The sequence below is a fragment of the Setaria italica genome, chromosome IX (genome assembly GCF_000263155.2).
Source record: "Setaria italica strain Yugu1 chromosome IX, Setaria_italica_v2.0, whole genome shotgun sequence".
NCBI lineage: Eukaryota > Viridiplantae > Streptophyta > Magnoliopsida > Poales > Poaceae > Setaria > Setaria italica.
In genome coordinates, this window is record NC_028458.1 from 49,665,547 (window position 1) to 49,683,581 (window position 18,035).

The window sequence follows — 18,035 nt, forward strand, 5'->3', positions numbered from 1 at the left end:
ATCTGCAGCAAAGTTAATAATTATTGTCCTACATAAGAATTCAAGAGGATCAGAGTCGGTCTCCTGGCAAAATACAGTACTGTACTTTCTTTCTAGATGTGAGAATGTACATCTTTTGTTTACATTTCCATATGGAGCCAAAACTGAGATGCTGTCCTTGCAGTTCTGTACATGGGATGATGTGAAGATGCGTAAGGTAATTTTGGCTTCACCTACCCTCCTCGCTTTTGATCATCTTTGAGAAAACTCTCCTCATCGACATGCCGTCGAGGTCCCCCAAGTTCGCGGACATGGTGGCCGCAGTCCCATCGCTGGCGGTCGACTGGTTGCGTTGGTACTTGGATGCAACGCCGGGAACGAGCTGCGTGTTGTCTGTGCCGGAGCTGCCCGGCGACGCCTCCGGCAGCTTCAGCGTGCTGGAGCTGTCCGGCGACGCCTCCTGCAGCTGCAGCGCGTACTCGAGGCACCAGAGCACGTCCCCCATGGCGGGCCGCTCCACGCCGTACTCCGCGAGGCACTTCTCCGCGGTGTCCGCGAATTTCTTGAGCGATTCGGGCCGTATCGTCCCGGCGATCCGCTGGTCGACGATGCTGTCGAGCTCGCCGTTCTTGAGCCGCTTCGTTGCCCACTCGGCGAGGTTCACCGTTTCCGGGGGAAGGGTGGGGTCGATGACCGGGCGGGCGCAGAGCACCTCGAGCAGGACGACGCCGAAGGAGTAGACGTCGGACTTCTCCGTCAGCATCTGGCGCCGGAAGTACTCCGGGTCGAGGTACCCGAAGCTGCCCTTGACGGCGGTGCTGACGTGCGTCTTGTCCAGCTCCGGCCCGGTCTTGGACAGCCCGAAGTCGGCGACCTTGGCCATGAAGCTGTCGTCGAGGAGGATGTTGGCCGACTTGACGTCCCGGTGGATGATTGCCTTGTTTGAGCCCGTGTGGAGGTAGTGCAGGCCCCTGGCGGCGCCGATGCTGGCCTCGAGCCTCTGCTTCCACGACAGGGGAGGCAGCTCGGAGTCGTAGAGGTGGCTCCGGAGCGTTCCCCTCGCCATGTACTCGTACACCAAGATCATCTCGCCGCGCTCGTCGCAGTAGCCGATGAGCGACACCAGGTGGCGGTGGCGCAGCCGGGACAGCAGCTCGATCTCCGTGCGGAACTCGTTGAGCCCCTGCTGCGACCGCCTGTTGCCGCGCTTCACGGCCACCCGCGTCTCGTCCCGCAGCGTGCCCTTGTACACCTTCCCGAACCCGCCGACGCCGATCACCATCCCCTCGTCGAACCCGGACGTGGCCTCCTGCAGCGCCGCGAAGGGGAACCGGTACCCCGCGCCGGCGGCACTCTGCCCGAGCGTCACCGTGTTGTTCCTGGCGCCGCCGCTGTTGCTCTTGCCGAAGCTGCGCGAGCGCGAGCCGGAGCCCAGCGCGCTCGCCGAGAACGCGGCCCAGGTGCTCGACGGCTTCTTCTCGGGCTTCTTCCTCCGCCGCACCCTGAGGACAACGAGCGCGACGGCCATCACAACCGTAACCCCTGCGACGGCCGAGCCGGCGACGATTCCGGCGATGATTTTCTTTGAACGGCTCCGCGAGGGGTCGCCGCCGCTGCCTGTGTCCCCGACCATTCTCAAGATCTCGAGGCCGTTGAGGAGGCCGTCCGGATCCATGTTGCCCTCCGTCGACGGCCCGATGCTCACGGTGATCTTGCCCGTCGCGTCCGTGTCGCTCAGCACGAAGTCCTTGTACAGCGGCACGGCCAGCGCGCCAAAAGTGTCCTTGTTGGCGATCTCGTAGTTGGAGAGCACGGACCACCCGCCGACGTACACGTTGAATGCAAACTGGTTCGCCGCCTTGCTGACGATGTCGCAGAAGTGGAGCCGGAGCAGGTACGCCCACCCCGGCGTGGCCTGGAATCTCCACGTCACGTTGAACTGCGCGCTTATGGTGCTGTCCATGAGTTTCTTGTTGAGCTCCGTCGCCGTCGCGTACACCATGTCCGGCGCCGCCTCCGGGCTGGCGAGGCCCGCCATGCGCTGGAGGTTCTTGGGCGACACGTCCTTGTGCACCGCGAGGGAGGGGTTCAGCAGGGAGGTGTCGTCGGGAAGCCACGTCCTCCACAGCGTGTCATTGCTGGGCGTGATCTTGGGAGACCCCATGTTGATCCTGTGGATCGTCTCCAGCGCCTGCGTGGACAACCCAGTGTACTGGCCCAGGGGGCTCACCGTCTGCGCCGGTCCGGCGAAGAGGTCGTCGGGGTGCGACAGGACCTCGATGGCGTTGACGAACGCCACCTTCCCCGTCGGCGTGAACGCGATCGCCAGCGTGCCGCCGGCGACGTTCACCGAGAACTCCCTGACCGTGGCCCTGCCGTTCGCGGGCGTGTACGACCGGTCGATGAGCGCCACGCCCTGCACGGACACCGTGAACTTGGCGTCCGCGGCGAGGTCGCCGGACTGGTACCGGAAGGGGAAGAAGTGGAGGCGCACGAAGTGGCGGCCGGGCCTCTTGATCGCGAACGTGTAAGTGGACGGCGCCGGGAACACGCGCGCGTAGTGGTACAGCGCCGCTTCGCCGGAGGAGGCGTTGGCCGCCGATCCCGACGACGCGTTGGCCGCGGCGCTCTGCGGCGCCGACAGCACCTTGGCCGGCAGGGTGGCGTCCCCGACGAACGTCCGCCCGCCTACGGTGGCGCTCGCCGCCGTGCCGCAGAGAACGAAGTAGCTGTCCGCCGGGACGAACGCGCCGCGCGCGGCGGCGAGCAGCGCGGACAGCACGACGACGGCCCCAAGGATCATATCAAGAACGGGAGCCATGGGCGTGGTGCAAGAAGAATCGCGGCAAGACCATCAGCCTCTAGAAGCCGCTCATGGGCGGCTCCCGGGGACAGAAACGTGGAGCCTGGCCGCGGCGCAGAGTAGGGAGCATCACGGCCTCATGGGAGCCAAGGGGGATGGATGATTAGTACAGGAGATGCTAAAAAACCTGCAGCTTGCTCTGGCGATGCGATGAAAGTGAAACTGGGGGAACTGGCGAGGACAGGCACAGCAGCTGCAAAATCCTAGAGCCTACCCACAGGAACGTGAAACCGGCGCTCGGTGATTGGAGATTTGGTTTAGGCATGGAGGTATTATTGGAGGAGCCGCTGAGACTGGGAGTGGAGCATTTTGATTAGTGGGGAAAGCATATCAGTGTCATTTTCCGAGGATCTCGGGTAGAGGTGGCTTTGTGTATTTTAACGGGAGGCTTTTAATCCTGTCACTTTCCGGGTTTACAGGTTGTCAGGCAAATACTGGTTGTTTGATTTAGTGGCTCGTTGACGCGTGATCCCGAAGGAAAAGCAAGGATATTTACCTCCATGACGCTAGCAAAGTTTTAGCAAATGTTTTGTATTCTGAAGGTTTGAACATTTTTACCATCATCTAAAAGCAGAGGAGGAAAGGAAGCTGCAGGTCCTTTTTACAAGGGCACCAAGTCAGCATACATCCCAATCTTGCAGCTCTGGTCCCCTCACCCGTTTGTGCGCGCACGTCGAATTCCGACGACGACACATCGGGCACGCGAGGGGGAATGGAACAAAGGGAGAAGGATCGAGAACGGCATACATGCCTTTTGTCATGGCGAAGGAAAACGCCCCTGATCCTCGTTTATCATGGCCAATGAGTGAGCAAGATAAAAGGCGATTGGTTTGTCATCGCCGGTGGTGGTGCTCTGCTTTCCTAGGCCATGTTTAGTTACCCACAACTCCCAACTTTGACACTATGCAAAAAGAAGATTTCCCATCACATCAAACTTGCGGTACATGCATGAAGTACTAAATGTAGACGAAATTAAAAACTAATTGCACAGTTTTGTTGTACTTTGCGAGACAAATCTTTTAAGCCTAATTAGTCAATATTTAGACAATAATTCACAAATACAAACGAAACGCTACAGTGTGCTACAGTGTGCTACAGTGTTGGTACAGTAATTTTACATTTCCCAAATTAGCCAACTAAACAAGACCCTAGCCCGCCGAATCCCTGCGTCGCGACTCACGCGGAGGGAAGGCCCGCGGAAGGCTCCCTTCCACTCCGACGGTCGGGACCCCGTCGCCCGCCACGCCCGCACGCAGCCCGAGCAGACCTGGGGCAGGCGGTCGTCGTTGTCGTCGTGCCGTCGTGCGCCCCCACCACGGAGCCATACGGTCCAACCTGCCGGTGCACACGTTTCAGGCTCAGGTGGTAAGCAGGACCCCGATGGGATGCGATGGGCATATGCTCGATCGGAATCGGGCCCGTTTCAGGGTGCTGCTTTGAGTGCTTGGTGTGCGACGTGCGGTGCCTCCAGATGTTCCCAGTTCCTCTGGACAAAATCTGAACGTCTCGTCAACACCCTGACATGCATGGATGGATGCACACCTGAGCAGCAGGGCGGTGGCGGATGACGAGATGAAGCTTGCGTGTTTCGCGTGGGCGCGGGGGATTAAGGGCCTGTTCGGTTCTAGGGTATGTTTAGATACTAGGAGTATTAAGTATAGATTAATTATAAAACTAATTGCATAGATGGAGTCTAATTCACGAGACGAATCTGTTAAGCCTAATTAGTTCATGATTTGAAAATGTGGTGCTACAGTAACCATTGTTAATGATAGATTAATTAGTCTTAGTAGGTTCGTCTCGCGAATTAGACTCCATCTGTGCAATTAGTTTTGTAATAACCTCATGTTTAGTCCTAATTAGCATCCGAACATTTAATATGATCCTACTGAAGTTTAACACCTCGTTTTCAAACACAAAAATTGTTGTGTCGTCGTGTGGACACCGAGGGTAAGGGAAATGAATGTAAACCCACACCACACCACTTGTCAGCGACTGGGGAGTAGATTGCTAGTGCCGGTGCACTCGAGGATAACGCGCGGCGACCGAGAGGGACGTGATCTCTAGCTAAAAGTGCCGGCACGCGTCGGCGCCGCGGCGGGTGGACACGGACACCGTCTCGTACGTGGTCGGCCGAGCTAGGGGCAGGGCGGTTGGGTCGTGCTACTACGGGCGCGGGCTCGAGTTGACTGGTGATTTTGGACTCGGGCATCGGGTGGATAAGCGGATTCATGGATGGGGGCGGCGGGGGGTTGCTGGGTTGGGGACGGCGGGGGATGGGGAAGGGACGGGGTGGAAACGGGGAGCAGCTGGAGGCACAACAGCGAGCTGGGGAGGTGGCGGAAAGCGACTGCCTCACGCGGCATCTCCCGTCCGCCTCCCCTGTCTACTGTCTCTTCCTTGCTTGCTGATGAACGCAACGCCTTAGAAAAAAACCCCCAACGCCTTAAAAAGAAAAAAAAAGACGGCTGCGTGTTTCTGACATGTTTGTTGAGTGCTCATGAACTTTGGAGGTGTTTGATACACCCCCCACTAAAGTTCAGCACCTATCACATTGGATGTTTGATGCTAATTAGGAGTATTAAACATAAGCTAATTATAAAACTAATTGCACATATGGAGTCTAATTCGCGAGATGAATCTATTAAGCCTAATTAGTCCATAATTTGACAATGTGGTGCTACAGTAACCATTTGCTAATGATGGATTAATTAGGCTTAATAGATTCGTCTCGTGAAATAGCACAGGGTTCTGCAATTAGTTTTATAATTAGCTCATGCTTAGTCCTCCTAATTAGCATCCGAACATCTGATGTGACACTGCTAAAGTTTAGTACCTAGTATCCAAACACCCCCTAAGAGGATGTTTGGATACCACCTGCTAAAGTTTAGCACATGTCATATTAAATGTTTGAATACTAATTAGAAGTATTAAATATAGGCTAATTACAAAACTAATTGTATAGATGGAGTCTAATTCGCGAGACGAATCTATTAAGCCTAATTAGTCCATGATTTGACAATGTGGTACCATATTAACCATTTGCTAATGACGGATTAATTAGGCTTAATAGATTATTATCAGGGGTTCTGCAATTAGTTTTATAATTAGCTCATGTTTAATCCTCCTAATTAGCATCCGAACATTCAATGTGATATTGCTAAAGTTTAGCACCTAGTATCCCTAAAACACTGTACCCCGGAGCATGGGGACATTTTGTTGTGCCAGGTCTGACGTAGGCGGTGCTATTGGCTTTTGTGGCATCGATATTTCTCAAAAAAAAAAAGTGATTAACGAGCATGAAGAGAAATACTCAAGCACTTGCACTCGTAATCATACAGGAAGAAACAAATACCGACTTCAATTGAAACAGTAATATGATACAAACGTGTATTCACTGTTTACATAAGAGACTTGTTCAAACTGATTTGTGCGAAACTGGCATTCTGGCAAGTGGCAACCAGCTTAATACTAGTACAAATTGACTTACTATATTGTTTGTTAAAACATCACACTGCTGATCTCATGGAAGAGTTTCTTGTCTGGTTCTGACAATCTCTCCAACCAAGCAGAGGGGTATACCGTATACGGAAATGACTATTCTGCGCCTTTGAAATACGAATGGCCATAATCTTTCGGGTGTGATTTTCCCAAGGGCGATTAAGGAACATTAGGACCAGGGAAGATCAGACACGCAAACATTTTTCTTATTGCAATCGAGAAATAATTGATTGATGGGACAAGACGACAAATGTAGTCACTGGTTATATGACAATTAAACATAACTCTGAAGATGATCTTTCATTTTGGTCTCTCCGCAAGTCCTCCAACCATGCAAGGCGTGTATGGAAACGACTCATATACACCAGCTGCATACGTATGATATGTTTTGGACGCATTTTGCCTAAGTATTGGACCTTTGATCTATTCAAAGGATAGGCTATCCCTATAAATGATACCATCAAGAAAACCTCCTCTTTGTAAGGATGAAACCCCAGGAATTGAATGTAACTCAATCAATCTTTATCGCCACCTTCCTCATCAAGAACATCATCGTGCCTTCTTCATCAAGAACATCATCGTTATCTGAGTCCCATTCACAACTCTCTTCCGGAATCATCTTGTAGCTATCGTCCTCATCATCCTGTCCATCAATTCTTCGATGATTGTTCAAGCGGCGTAACACTCCCCACAAGGCTGAGCGCCCGAGGTCACTATGATTTTCAGGATCCAATCTGTATTGCCACAAAGTTCACTGAGGATCCAAACCCGAAGTATGTCATGATCAGCAATTGTTGCAAAGTATACTCCTTTCTCTGATTTCCCAAGAAAAGGCCGTGCATGTTTGCCCTCTTCAATGTCTATTGGTGTTCTTATCACCTCATATGTACCATTTGTTAAGGATATCCTGCAAAACAACTAGCATTCAGTAGAATGCGGTCGAACGGTTCGTTTAAAAAAAAAAGTCCTTCGGTGGAACATTGCAAAATTAAAAGCTACAAATGCTGCTATTCTCTTGTAGAAAACATCAATTAAAAGAACAAAAAAGAAAGCAACATCAATGCAGAAACGACATTTGGCAAATTAGGTGATGCATACCTCATCACAAAAGCACCATGACAATGCACATAGGTGTTCCACGCCAGCATACACCATAGCGCCGGCGTGGGCCTGAAATGGTGGCCTCACTAAATCCAACTGTACATCCTCGACCGTTCCCACTGCCTTGCCTTCTCGAACAAAGGACCTCGCTTCCCACTGCCGTGTACTTGACGAGAGCACATGCAGTGTGCACGGTGAAAATGGCCATTCCATGGAGCGATACGGGTCAAGGTCGCCTGACACGGGCATGAACCTTGCTGGAAAGAAGCCTTCGTCGATGGACCTGGCACCTCCTCTTCGTTGTCAGTGTCACCCAGCGAAGAAAGGAGAGCCAGTCAAGGTCGAACGGTGGTGGTGTCTCTCTCGTATCCTCAGGCACGCTAGGGATCAAAAACACCTCGTAGTGAGGCGAGATTGCCGGATCGAACACGAGGCACGCGACATAGTCCCGTAGCTCCATGGGAGGGCAGGAGGCTCTCTCCCACCGTCGCGTCGTGGGGAGCACGCAGAACTCCCTTCCGCGTCCGTAGAGCGGGCGAGCTGCACCCAGGATGGAAGTCGAGGTTACCGTGGATCCATGGGCGCTCCGGCGAGGGGCGCGCGAAGAAGCGCGGCCACCGGTAGTCGAAGAAGTTGACGAAGACGCCGCGCACGGCGTGCGGGAGAAGGTGCGGGCGCTGCAGCCCAAGGGCGTCGACGGCGGCGCGCCACGCCGTGCAGACGCGACGGGACTCCGCGAGGCTGCGCCGCGGCAGCCGGCGGAGGATGGCCTCGAGCACGTCGTCCGGTAGCCGCGGCGCCATCTCCGCCTTCTCCATGTCTCCGGCCAATCTGATTCAGGGGTTTTCTGAAAAATATCGGATCTATATTTTACATATAACCCCCTAGTTTGGATCGCGACTAGGGGTGTTTGGCTGAGCTTCAAATAAGCTGCAGCCGCTTATTTGAACAGTAAAAACAGAGAGCTAAAAGAAAAAAAAGCTGGCTGAACAGCTGCTATTGATTCGAACAGGCCCAATAAGAGGCTTTCTGAAAATACCTATCCAATATTTTGCATATGACCCCTAATTTGGATTGCAATTTTTCATATATACCCCTACATCCCTCAATATTTCACAAATGAAGCCCTCCGTTTAGATGGGCAGTTCCGCAGTTCATTCTCTCGTCCTCCTCTCGATTATTCGCCGGCACCGGCGGCCGCCGCGCCGTCCCTCCAGTGCAGGGGTCGTCACAGCACATGGCCCAGCCTTCCACGACCCGCAAACCCCAGTGAAACATCTCCACTATTCCACTCCGAAGGAGATTCGCCTGCTTCTCCGGCAAGGACGGGAAGCGTGCGATTCGCTGTCTCACATGTACGCGGCGCCGCCGATCTCCCGCTGTCGTTTGCTGCTGCGGGAGCCGGCGGAGAATAGCCGCAAGCTTGGCGCCGGCCGCTCTCTACCGCCTCTCCCGAGGAAAAACCCTCCGGTGCTCCGCGGACGCCCTGCTCCTCCTCATCTCTCGCTCCCGCGTCCTCCCCCAAGCAGGAGCCTTGCTGGCGCGGTGGCGCTGGCATGGAGGTCGTGGTCCGAGGGTTCGTTTGGCAGAGCATCCGGTCGACGACGGCGGCTTCCGTGGCTCCTGGTTCGAGGCCACCGCCATTGATTTCGTGCCCCCGCGCGCACCTGCCAGCAACTGCTGCTGACAAGCCTGCACCTCCACCGCACGATGGAGGTCGAGGGCGATAGCAGCAGCTTGAGAACCCGAGCTTCAGAGATATACTGAAACTTAAATTGAAATTGTAGATTGAGATCAATTCTGAATGCTCAAACGAATGCCTGAATGTTTGATTCTAAATGCCTGAACGCAGTGGCGGAGCTTGAGGTACTAATCGGGGGGGGGGGGGAGGGGGGCGGGCGCAGCCATGGTAATTTATTCTAAAAATCAATGAACAATAGCTGATTTACTATTCATACAATGGAGATTGTCATTGATCAGGGGTGGCCATGGCCCCCTCTGAACTACACTAAGCTCCGCCAGTGCCTGAACGGTTTATTGGATGGATTCTAAATGCCTGAGTGCTTGTTGATTGGATTGTGGCTGCTCAAACGAAAAATCAAAATCTGCTGCAAAATGATGCTTGGACTGTGAACACGGAACATTAGAATGTGCTGCTGCTACATTGAGCAGTTTTTGGAGATACTGTATATAAAATTGAAAATGGGCTAGTATCAAAAAACATATATCCAAGTGGTTGTTTCACCCTTGCAGGGCCTCCATGATTTAAGAATGTTTGCTTGCAAAATGGCTAAAGAAAGCTCGATTATGAACTTATTGGGCCTCCACCAACAACTGATGATCAGTCAGCAGTAATGAACTTACTGGGCCTCCAGTATCAGGAGGGCGCGATTTGTCCTCGTTTAATAGCTTCTGCTTCTCCACAGGTAATTCAAGAGCATCACTTAAAAAGAAGAGATTTTTTTAAAAGAAAAAAATAAGAGTACAAGAGAGAGACTTTCTTGCAGTTGTAGCCAGACACAAATAAATCAGGAAGAAGTCTTTGATTCGTTTGGATAAGAACACAAATGTACTCAAACAGTTATTGACTACAATGATCACGAACAGCTAGAGATAGGCAGCAACCATCAACTAAGGAACTAGTCCTCTGAAGAAGTTTCATAATGGTTTAGGAGATCTCCAATCATGCAGGGTGTATATGGAAATGCCTCCTCTACGCCTTTTGACCACGAATCGTAATATATTGGGAGTGATTTGCCCAACCACTGCACCTTCGAGGTACTCAAATGAGAGGCAACTGCTACGAATGATACCATCAAGAAGGCAACCTCTTTGTAAGGGTGGAAGCCTAGTATGTAGATCGGTATGTCCTCATCAACATCCCCATCTTCATACTGAACAATGCAGTCATCATCAGAGTCCCACTCAAAGTGCTCTTCTAGGAGAACCTCGGAATGCATTCTTGTTTGGCAAAACTATTGGAATACTTTAACATCCAAGTCCCACGACGAGTTACACGATCACGCTCGCTCAGGCGCACTGCTGCCCACAAGGCGGAGCGATCAAGGTCGGTACGATGCTTCAACACCCACTCCGCTTTACCACTTAATTCATCATTCAGGTTCCAAATCCGAAGTTGGTGATCGCAATTTTTTTGCAAAGTAAACCCCACCTATTGATCTCCCGAGATAACGTTGTGCATGTCTCTCCCCAATGTCTTCCGGCGTCTTGATCACCCGGTACTTACCCAGTTTCAAGGAGAACCTGCACCGCCACCAAACAATTCACTATGGATGTTAAAAAAGTTACATAGCTCGAATGCCTTCGGTGCTGTGCTATAGTGTGTAGAACAACGAAAAGTACAGCGATAACAGTTCTTATAATTGGGATTTAATTTGGATGTAGTAGAAGATAATGTGTACTGTACTGTACCTCATGACAAAACCACCAGGACAATGCACGTAGAGTGTTCCCTGCCAGTAGACACCGTACTGTACACAAAAATGGTCCCATCGCGCATCCTTCGCCATTCCCACGGGCTCGCCTTCCCTGACAAACGACCTTTCCTCCCAACGCCTTGTTCTTGACGAGAACACATGCAATGTGCACGGCGATTGTGGCCATTCCATCAAGCCATAGGGGTCATAAGGCTTGCCCAGCCTCGACCTCGCCAACAGGGATAGCTTTCTTGTTGGGAACAAGCCTTGCTCCATGGATGGCGGCGGCACCGGTCTTGCCAGTTCCTCTAGGACCTCCTCCTCCTCATCTGTACCTTCCATGGCGAGCGAGAAGAGCCCGCTCAGGCTGAACGTTGCTGCCGGGACATTTTCTGGACGCACAGCCTCCTCCGGTCGAGACAGGTAGGGGATCCAAAACACCTCGCAGTGCGGAGACACGGCGGGGTCGAACACGAGGTACGCGGCGTGGTCGCCACGTCCGTTCACGTTCACGCGAGGGGACGAGAAGGATTCCCACCGTCGCGTGGCGGGGTTGACCACGTAGTAGTCATCGTAACCAAACTCTCCGTAGCATAGCAAGAGGCCGTTGCAGTGATTGATGAAGTGCGTGTAGCTATGGCCAAAGCCGGGCACGTAGCTGAGGTCGCCGCTGATCCGGGGGAACCCGCCCGGCGAGGGGCGGGCGAGGAGGAGCGGCTCCCCGTAGTCGGTGTAGTTGATGAAGATGCCCCGGAGCTCGTGCGGGAGCAGCAACCCGCGGGCGTCGTCGACGAGGGCGCGCCACGCCTTGCAGACGCAGCGGGAGGCGGCCGAGGATTTCCGCGAGCGCGTCGTCGGGCACCGGCAGCGCCGTCTCCGCCTCCATGGCTCGTGCGTGTAGCAAAGGGTTGATGAGGTCGGCCGTGGGCTGGTTGTCGTCGGTCCTGAATAGGCCCAACCGCGGACGCGAATATAGTAGGCCAGCGAAATAAAGGAAACCGCGGGCCGAACTGGACCAGAGCTGGGCGCCGCGGCCGACTCGGGAACGTTTTTTCCATCACCCAACCAGTCGCCGGGGGCTCAGCCGCTGAGGTGGGCGGGCGGGCGGGCGCACGCATTCGTCGGCCGCGCAGCGCCACCAGGAGGGCGCATCGGCGCATTTCCTCCGCTCGCGCCCCCGCCTCCCGTGGACAACACCGTCTCGGCTTTTTTTTGTGTTGAGTTCGAGGCGAAGGGGGAGGCGGAGGGAGGGAGGAAGCCAACGGCCGACGACCGGGGAGAGAGAGGGCGATGTCGTGGCTCCGCAGCGCAGTGCACCGCGCCGTGGAGGCGAGCGGCGGCCGCAGCTCCCTCCTCACCCGCACGGTCCGCACCTCCCTCGGCACCGTCGTCCACCACGCCGGCCAGGCCGTCGCGGGCGGCGCCAGGCTCATCACCGTGCGTAGCGTACCAAACTCCCCAGCCGCGCACGTCAACAGCCGCGGCCGCCTTGTAGGTGCATTCCCGGCGATCGTCGTGACTAGGGTTTGCGCTTGCTATCTCTCGCAGGGGAACCGGAACTACAAGAGCGCCAAGGTGACGGCCAAGAGGCTGGAGGAAGCGGCGCTCTCGTACAAAGGTGAGGAACGGGTGCAGCTGCTGCGCCGGTGGCTCGTCGCGCTCAAGGAGGCCCAGCGCGCGGCCACGGCAGTGCGGCGGGAGCCTCGAATTGGGGACGATCTGGACCAGGCGGCAGCGCCCCTGCTGGTGAGCACTCCTGGCTTGAATCCCATTGCGTGATCGTGACTCCTGAATCGCCTGTGCGCGCGCGCGCGTTCCAGGATCTGTACGTGGATTACGAGAGCGGTGGGGAGCCGATGAACTTTTTCCATGTCTTCCTCTACAGCCAAGGGCTCGAGTGTATGGTTCTCTCCATGGTTAGTTACTGAGTTGGGTTTGTGGCTGTGCAATTTGACATTGCAGAGGTCTCGTTTCTACCATGTCACTGGTTGATAATTCTGAAATTTTGACACGTCCTCCGTGATCAGATTCTGGGAGCCCCAACTGATGAAGAGGTTTCATTGATCTCAGAAATTTTCGGGTAAGTTATTCAACCGTTGGATGTCTAGTTAATTGCTAGCTTCTCGTTTTTATAGTTTTAGCTTCAGGAACATCTTGAAATTTTCCCTTCATATATGATTGTGACTGCTTCTTACATGAGTCTTGTGCTCAGTGCAATAAAAATGGGTTACTTGATCACAAGTTCAATGTGTAAGGATTAACTTATAATGCCCTGCCCCCTGCAGTACATTTGGCACATTAATATGAATTTTATCCCCCTTTAATTTTTACGAGCCCTCAACGCAAGCAACATATAATACCATATTCTTCATTACAGAATGTGCCTTTCAGGAGGGAAGGATGTGCACAATGCACTCCTGAGTAGTGTAAAGGACCTGGCAAGGTTATTCTCAAGTTATCATGATGAAGTATTGGTATGAATTTGCTGTTTGTTTTAATTTTTCAGTACTCTACTTGTAGAGCGTATTAGGTTCACCTCATGTAGTAGTTTTTTTTTTATCTTTGATATATCTTACACAAATCATGTGCGTGTACTTTCACGTGGTGACTTGCCAGCAAAAGCATAAATTGCATCATGTATGTTATCTGCTTTTATGTTTTTTTCCTTTCCAGGCAAAACGTGGTGAGCTGCTTCAGTTTGCTCAGGGTGCGGTCTCAGGGTTAAAGATAAATGCTGAAATTGCAAGGTTTTCTCTTTCTCTTGGGCAGGAGTTGAAAGCGTTTCTAGTCCTGTGTTTGTATGTCTATGTTTACATGCTTTAAAACCTCTATTTTCTTTCAGGTTAGATAATGAAATTACACAGTTGCAACAGCAGATAAATTCAATGGATGCTCTTCGAGCTACTTCAAAAAGTAATCGGAATAGAACATCCCAAACAGCCACTGAGGTAGGCCTAATTCTAGAGCTATTCAATTTGCACAACTGTGGATTATCCTCCGATAAACAAAATGTGGGTGATTTCCCTTAAAGTGGAGACAAAGGGAGCAACTTCTTAACCTAATGTTATCATGTGATTTAGGTGTTATTTCTCTTAGATGGAAAGTAAATAGCATGGTAATGAAATACCGTGTCACTGATTTGTTTAAAAGAATTTGTAGTCTAATGTTTGTGCAAATGCATGAAACACTCATGGAATTGTACATCAGGTCTTAGATTTTTTTCTATTTCTATACCATGGCTGTTTGAATATGTCATGTGTCGACAAAAATCTTTTCAACTGTAAGATAGGATTCTAAGCATCACCAAGTTCATTTTTAAAACATATTAAGAGAAACAATTTTCTTTTTAGAAAACTGCATTCTGAAACCCTTTTTCTTGTCTATTCCTAGCATGCATTGTCTTCAGGCGTTGAGTAGTAGACTGAGGTTATTTTTTCCATCATGTTCCAGTATAGTGCAACCTACTCCTGGTTGTTAATTATGGTTAGTATGAGTAGATTCAGCTGTGTATTTATGGTACTTATTTGGTATTTGCAGGGTTTCAAAAAGGCAGTTGCTGAGGTTCGTCTTTGCTCTAGAATGGAAGAACTTGTATTGAAGAAGAAATCAATACACCCTGGTGACTCATTGGAAACTCATTTTGAGAAGGCATGATACTCCTATTAATTCTAAATTATTTTGGGATTTTAATTTTATACTGCATGCTTCTTCACTCTGGTGCTTAAATTTAATAGAACCTAAGAATATAAATTGTTCCTGAATGCTGTAACCTATCATCCTCCATCTTTAATTGATATATATGGCTGATATCTCAAAGTCCATTTATAAACTTTGCAGATCGAAAAACTGAAGGTTTTGTCTGAATCCCTTTCAAATTCATCTGCAAAAGCAGAAAAACGTATCATGGAAAACAGGTTTAATCTTGAGCATTCTTTGTGTTGTATAATTAGTTTCAGCAACTTGGAGTATAAATTACTAGGTAGCTAAATTCAGGCTGTAATCAAACATTCGCACGCTTGCATATTTACATAGTAATTGAGGTGCATAAGTTACGTTGTTAATTCCTTTATTAAAATGATTTTTGTTCATTTCAGAGCCATGTTATTCATTCGGTACCAAAATGTTTGAATTATGTTGTGCTTAAAGTTTTTTTTACAAAATCTGTCTGCTTAAAGTGAGCTTGTTTTACATTGCAGACTACAAAAGGAAGAGTCTCTTATCTTCAGGGTTACCAAAACAAATGAAGTTAGTGGAATAGAAAAGGTATTCTTTTGTACTAGCTTGTAACTGAATCATTTGCTAAGCACCATAGTATTTTTCTTAGATAAATAAGCTATGTCAACGACCTAAAAAGGAAGTTAACCTAAATCCATAACGATAGAAGAAAGCACCCCATGAATTTCCTAAAGCAACAAAAGGAAGACATGGACTTCAAATACCATATCCATTAAAGCAATGCCAAAGGATAAACGTAGCAGGGTATCTGAGCTGTTCCAATATTTTTTCAATCCTTCATCCATGCAGTTGGTTTTATGCTTATGTGACCTGTCTGGTGCTGAATTGATTAAGTTTTATGTTAGGAACTAGTTGCGGAAATCTCTGGACTTGAGGAGCAAAGGGATCAACTTGAGGCAGAACTGAAGAAGGTATTATTGTTCTTTCTATTCCCACCTTAGTTCAGTCTATCTTTTCCAATCTATATCAGCAACTTATGTAGTGGCAAAAGTGATTGGATTTTCTTTTTTAAAAGTTTGGAGCCCAGTAAAATTCTCATTTCAGTTCGGAGAGGAGACAAAACCAATAAATTATGTTGTGGAACATTCATGTTGTATATATAGTAGATATAAAATCGATAAGGCATCATAATTCATAAGTAGTTCCTCTCAACATGTAATTACAAGATGCAAATTTACAATGTAGCTGAGTATCTCTAAACTATGATCTGTGAATGCATATCAGTATCTCAGAAATGATATTATTAGAGAAAAGAGATGTTATTATTGCCCTGCATCTCAAATGTATTTTAAATTATCATGAGCTGATTTTTTGGTGGAGCAGTCTTTGTTTTTAATCTTTATCGGTTAGGTTTACTTATGTGTAGAGGCTATATTAACATGAGAAGCTTGTTTTTAAGAGTGATTCTGAAACTCAGATTACAGGTGAATACTAAATTGAAAGCGGCTACAGTGAAGCTTAAAAAGACTAGAGAGGAGAGGGACCAATTTGATGAAGCCAGCAATCAGATTGTGTTACACCTGAAAACAAAGGTTAACTTTCTGTTAGTTTCTAGTTTAAGAACTTAAAAATGCATTATGGAAGCACAGTTTTCACTTGTTTGTTTTGTTTTCTGGCATATCCTTACCCCAGGAAGAAGAACTTGCAAGATCCATTGCTTCATGCAAAGTAGAAGCAAGCACTGTCAGTGCTTGGATCAGCTTTTTGGAAGATACATGGAAATTGCAGTCCTTATTTGAAGAGCTAAAAGAAAAACAGGCCAAGTATATAGGCTCTCTCCTGAATACCTCATTTTGATAACTAATAATCACTCTCAGAAATTATAGGAACAAATATTTGCTGATATACGTTTTCTTTTGTGCTAACTTCAGTGAGGAATTGGATAGATGTGGAGACTGCTTTGCGAAATTGATTAAACATCATGTTTCTGCATGCCTGGTACTTCATTTGATCTTTTACTTTCTGAGGAAGGTGTCTTCTGTTTACTAGCCTTTGAACAGACTTGTTTGTTTCTTACTGAATGTTTCTTTTGGAGTTCTAGGAAGAGCTGAGCACTTCTATTGATCGTATCAAAACCTTTGTCGATAACTTGAAAATATTCAGTGACAGGTACGATTCTCATTTCTTAGTGATCTAGTTTGTTGAAAGGAATCTTTCCTGTGGCTGAACACTTTTAGTTGCATCACCAGATCGGTGTCAGCAGAGGATGGAGCTAATGGTTCGTCTAAGCAATCAAACCCTCGCAAATACCTTGAGGAAGAATATCTCCAAACAGAGAAAAAGGTCATTCCCCTGATGATTCTTTACCCTGCTTACTGATGAAAAACATGCCTTGCTAATGGAAGCCAACAAGGATTTCAGTTATAACTGGCATCATGAACCCTGACTATGAAAGGATCTTCTAACGCCACTTCTGATTCTTAGATACTTTTGCGTCTATTTCAGGTTGTAGCTGCATTCAGTTTGGTTGATAGTATCAGAGCTGTTTATTCTTCAAACCAGGAGTACTACAAAACGAGGTAGTTGCTCTTCAGGATCCCTCTTGCAATGTGATATCTATCCAGGCTGCATAATTTGCAGTCCATAACACTACCAGATCTGTGCCTATAGTTTGTGCAGGAGAGATGAGTCTGATGTCAAAAATCTATTTGCCACCGTCGACAAGCTGCGCGTCGAGTTCGAGTCCGTGCCACGCCCAGTGCTTCAGATCGAGATCAAAGAACAGGAAGAGAAAGCAAAGCGATCCCGTTCCTTGAAGGTCTCCGCGTCACCGAGACATTCGAGGAGCGATTCCCCGATCGCGCCTCAGCTGAGGACACGGCTGCCATCGGAGTCCGATTCGGAGCTGGCCAAGTTCGACCCGGAATACAAGGCCGACGAGATCAGCGGGTGGGAATTCGATGACCTCTAAGACGAGCCAAGACCTGGCTTCCTGTAATCTGCCTGGGCTGCAAATTGTGACCCATACCTGTAGTAGTTGATGTAAAATCATTAGCACGAAAAAGCCTGGGAAATGTATAGTTCAGTGTACATTGTAACCTTCGCATCAGTTCAGAATTTTGTTTCTTTTTTCTGTCACGTCCTGTGAACGTTGCCTTCTGCAACCTGCACATATGACAAGTGCAAGCGAACGCCGTACGTCTGTGTGCACGGTACATGTTTTCTCTCCTCGGGTACGATGCCATCGTGACCATTGCATGGGAAAGGTCAACCCCCCTCCTCTATCCTCTTTTGCCCATCTGCATCGTCATCTCTTTTTCTGCCTTTGTTCTTTTCCCCAGCTTTAGTTGACAGCGGAAAGATCACAGACGCTAAAAGAGCGCAAAGGAACAAAAGAAGCTCTCAACCCTTTCTCTGCGCAAAGGGGTTAACCCTAGCTTTGTCAACCTATACTTTTGTATTTTTAACTCGTCCGTGCT

The 18,035-nt window shown here is 49.5% G+C and overlaps 2 protein-coding genes across 2 annotated transcripts; one reads left to right on the forward strand and one right to left on the reverse strand.

Moving 5' to 3' along the window:
- Nucleotides 1–13: 13 nt before the first annotated feature.
- Nucleotides 14–3,260, reverse strand: LOC101779473 (receptor-like protein kinase HERK 1). Its single transcript, XM_004984722.3, has one exon. The coding sequence runs from the start codon at nucleotides 2,798–2,800 to the stop codon at nucleotides 209–211; it is 2,592 nt and encodes an 863-aa protein (XP_004984779.1). The 5' UTR covers nucleotides 2,801–3,260; the 3' UTR covers nucleotides 14–208.
- An 11,467-nt stretch (nucleotides 3,261–14,727) lies between these two features.
- LOC101755155 lies at nucleotides 14,728–17,683 on the forward strand. Its single transcript, XM_022823582.1, has 10 exons — nucleotides 14,728–14,795; nucleotides 15,078–15,144; nucleotides 15,462–15,527; nucleotides 16,041–16,148; nucleotides 16,249–16,379; nucleotides 16,488–16,554; nucleotides 16,658–16,725; nucleotides 16,806–16,899; nucleotides 17,062–17,135; nucleotides 17,227–17,683. Exons 1-10 carry the CDS (start codon nucleotides 14,785–14,787, stop codon nucleotides 17,525–17,527), a joined length of 987 nt encoding a protein of 328 aa, XP_022679317.1. The 5' UTR covers nucleotides 14,728–14,784; the 3' UTR covers nucleotides 17,528–17,683.
- Nucleotides 17,684–18,035: the final 352 nt, after the last annotated feature.

Excerpts from the sequence above, each read along its gene's own strand:
- LOC101779473 (XM_004984722.3), bottom strand. The coding sequence starts at position 2,800 with ATGGCTCCCGTTCTTGATATGATCCTTGGGGCCGTCGTCGTGCTGTCC.
- LOC101755155 (XM_022823582.1), top strand. Across the intron at positions 16,149-16,248 it reads TGTTACACCTGAAAACAAAG|GAAGAAGAACTTGCAAGATC; the intron begins GTTAACTTTCTG and ends TCCTTACCCCAG. Across the intron at positions 17,136-17,226 it reads CAGGAGTACTACAAAACGAG|TTTGTGCAGGAGAGATGAGT; the intron begins GTAGTTGCTCTT and ends CTGTGCCTATAG.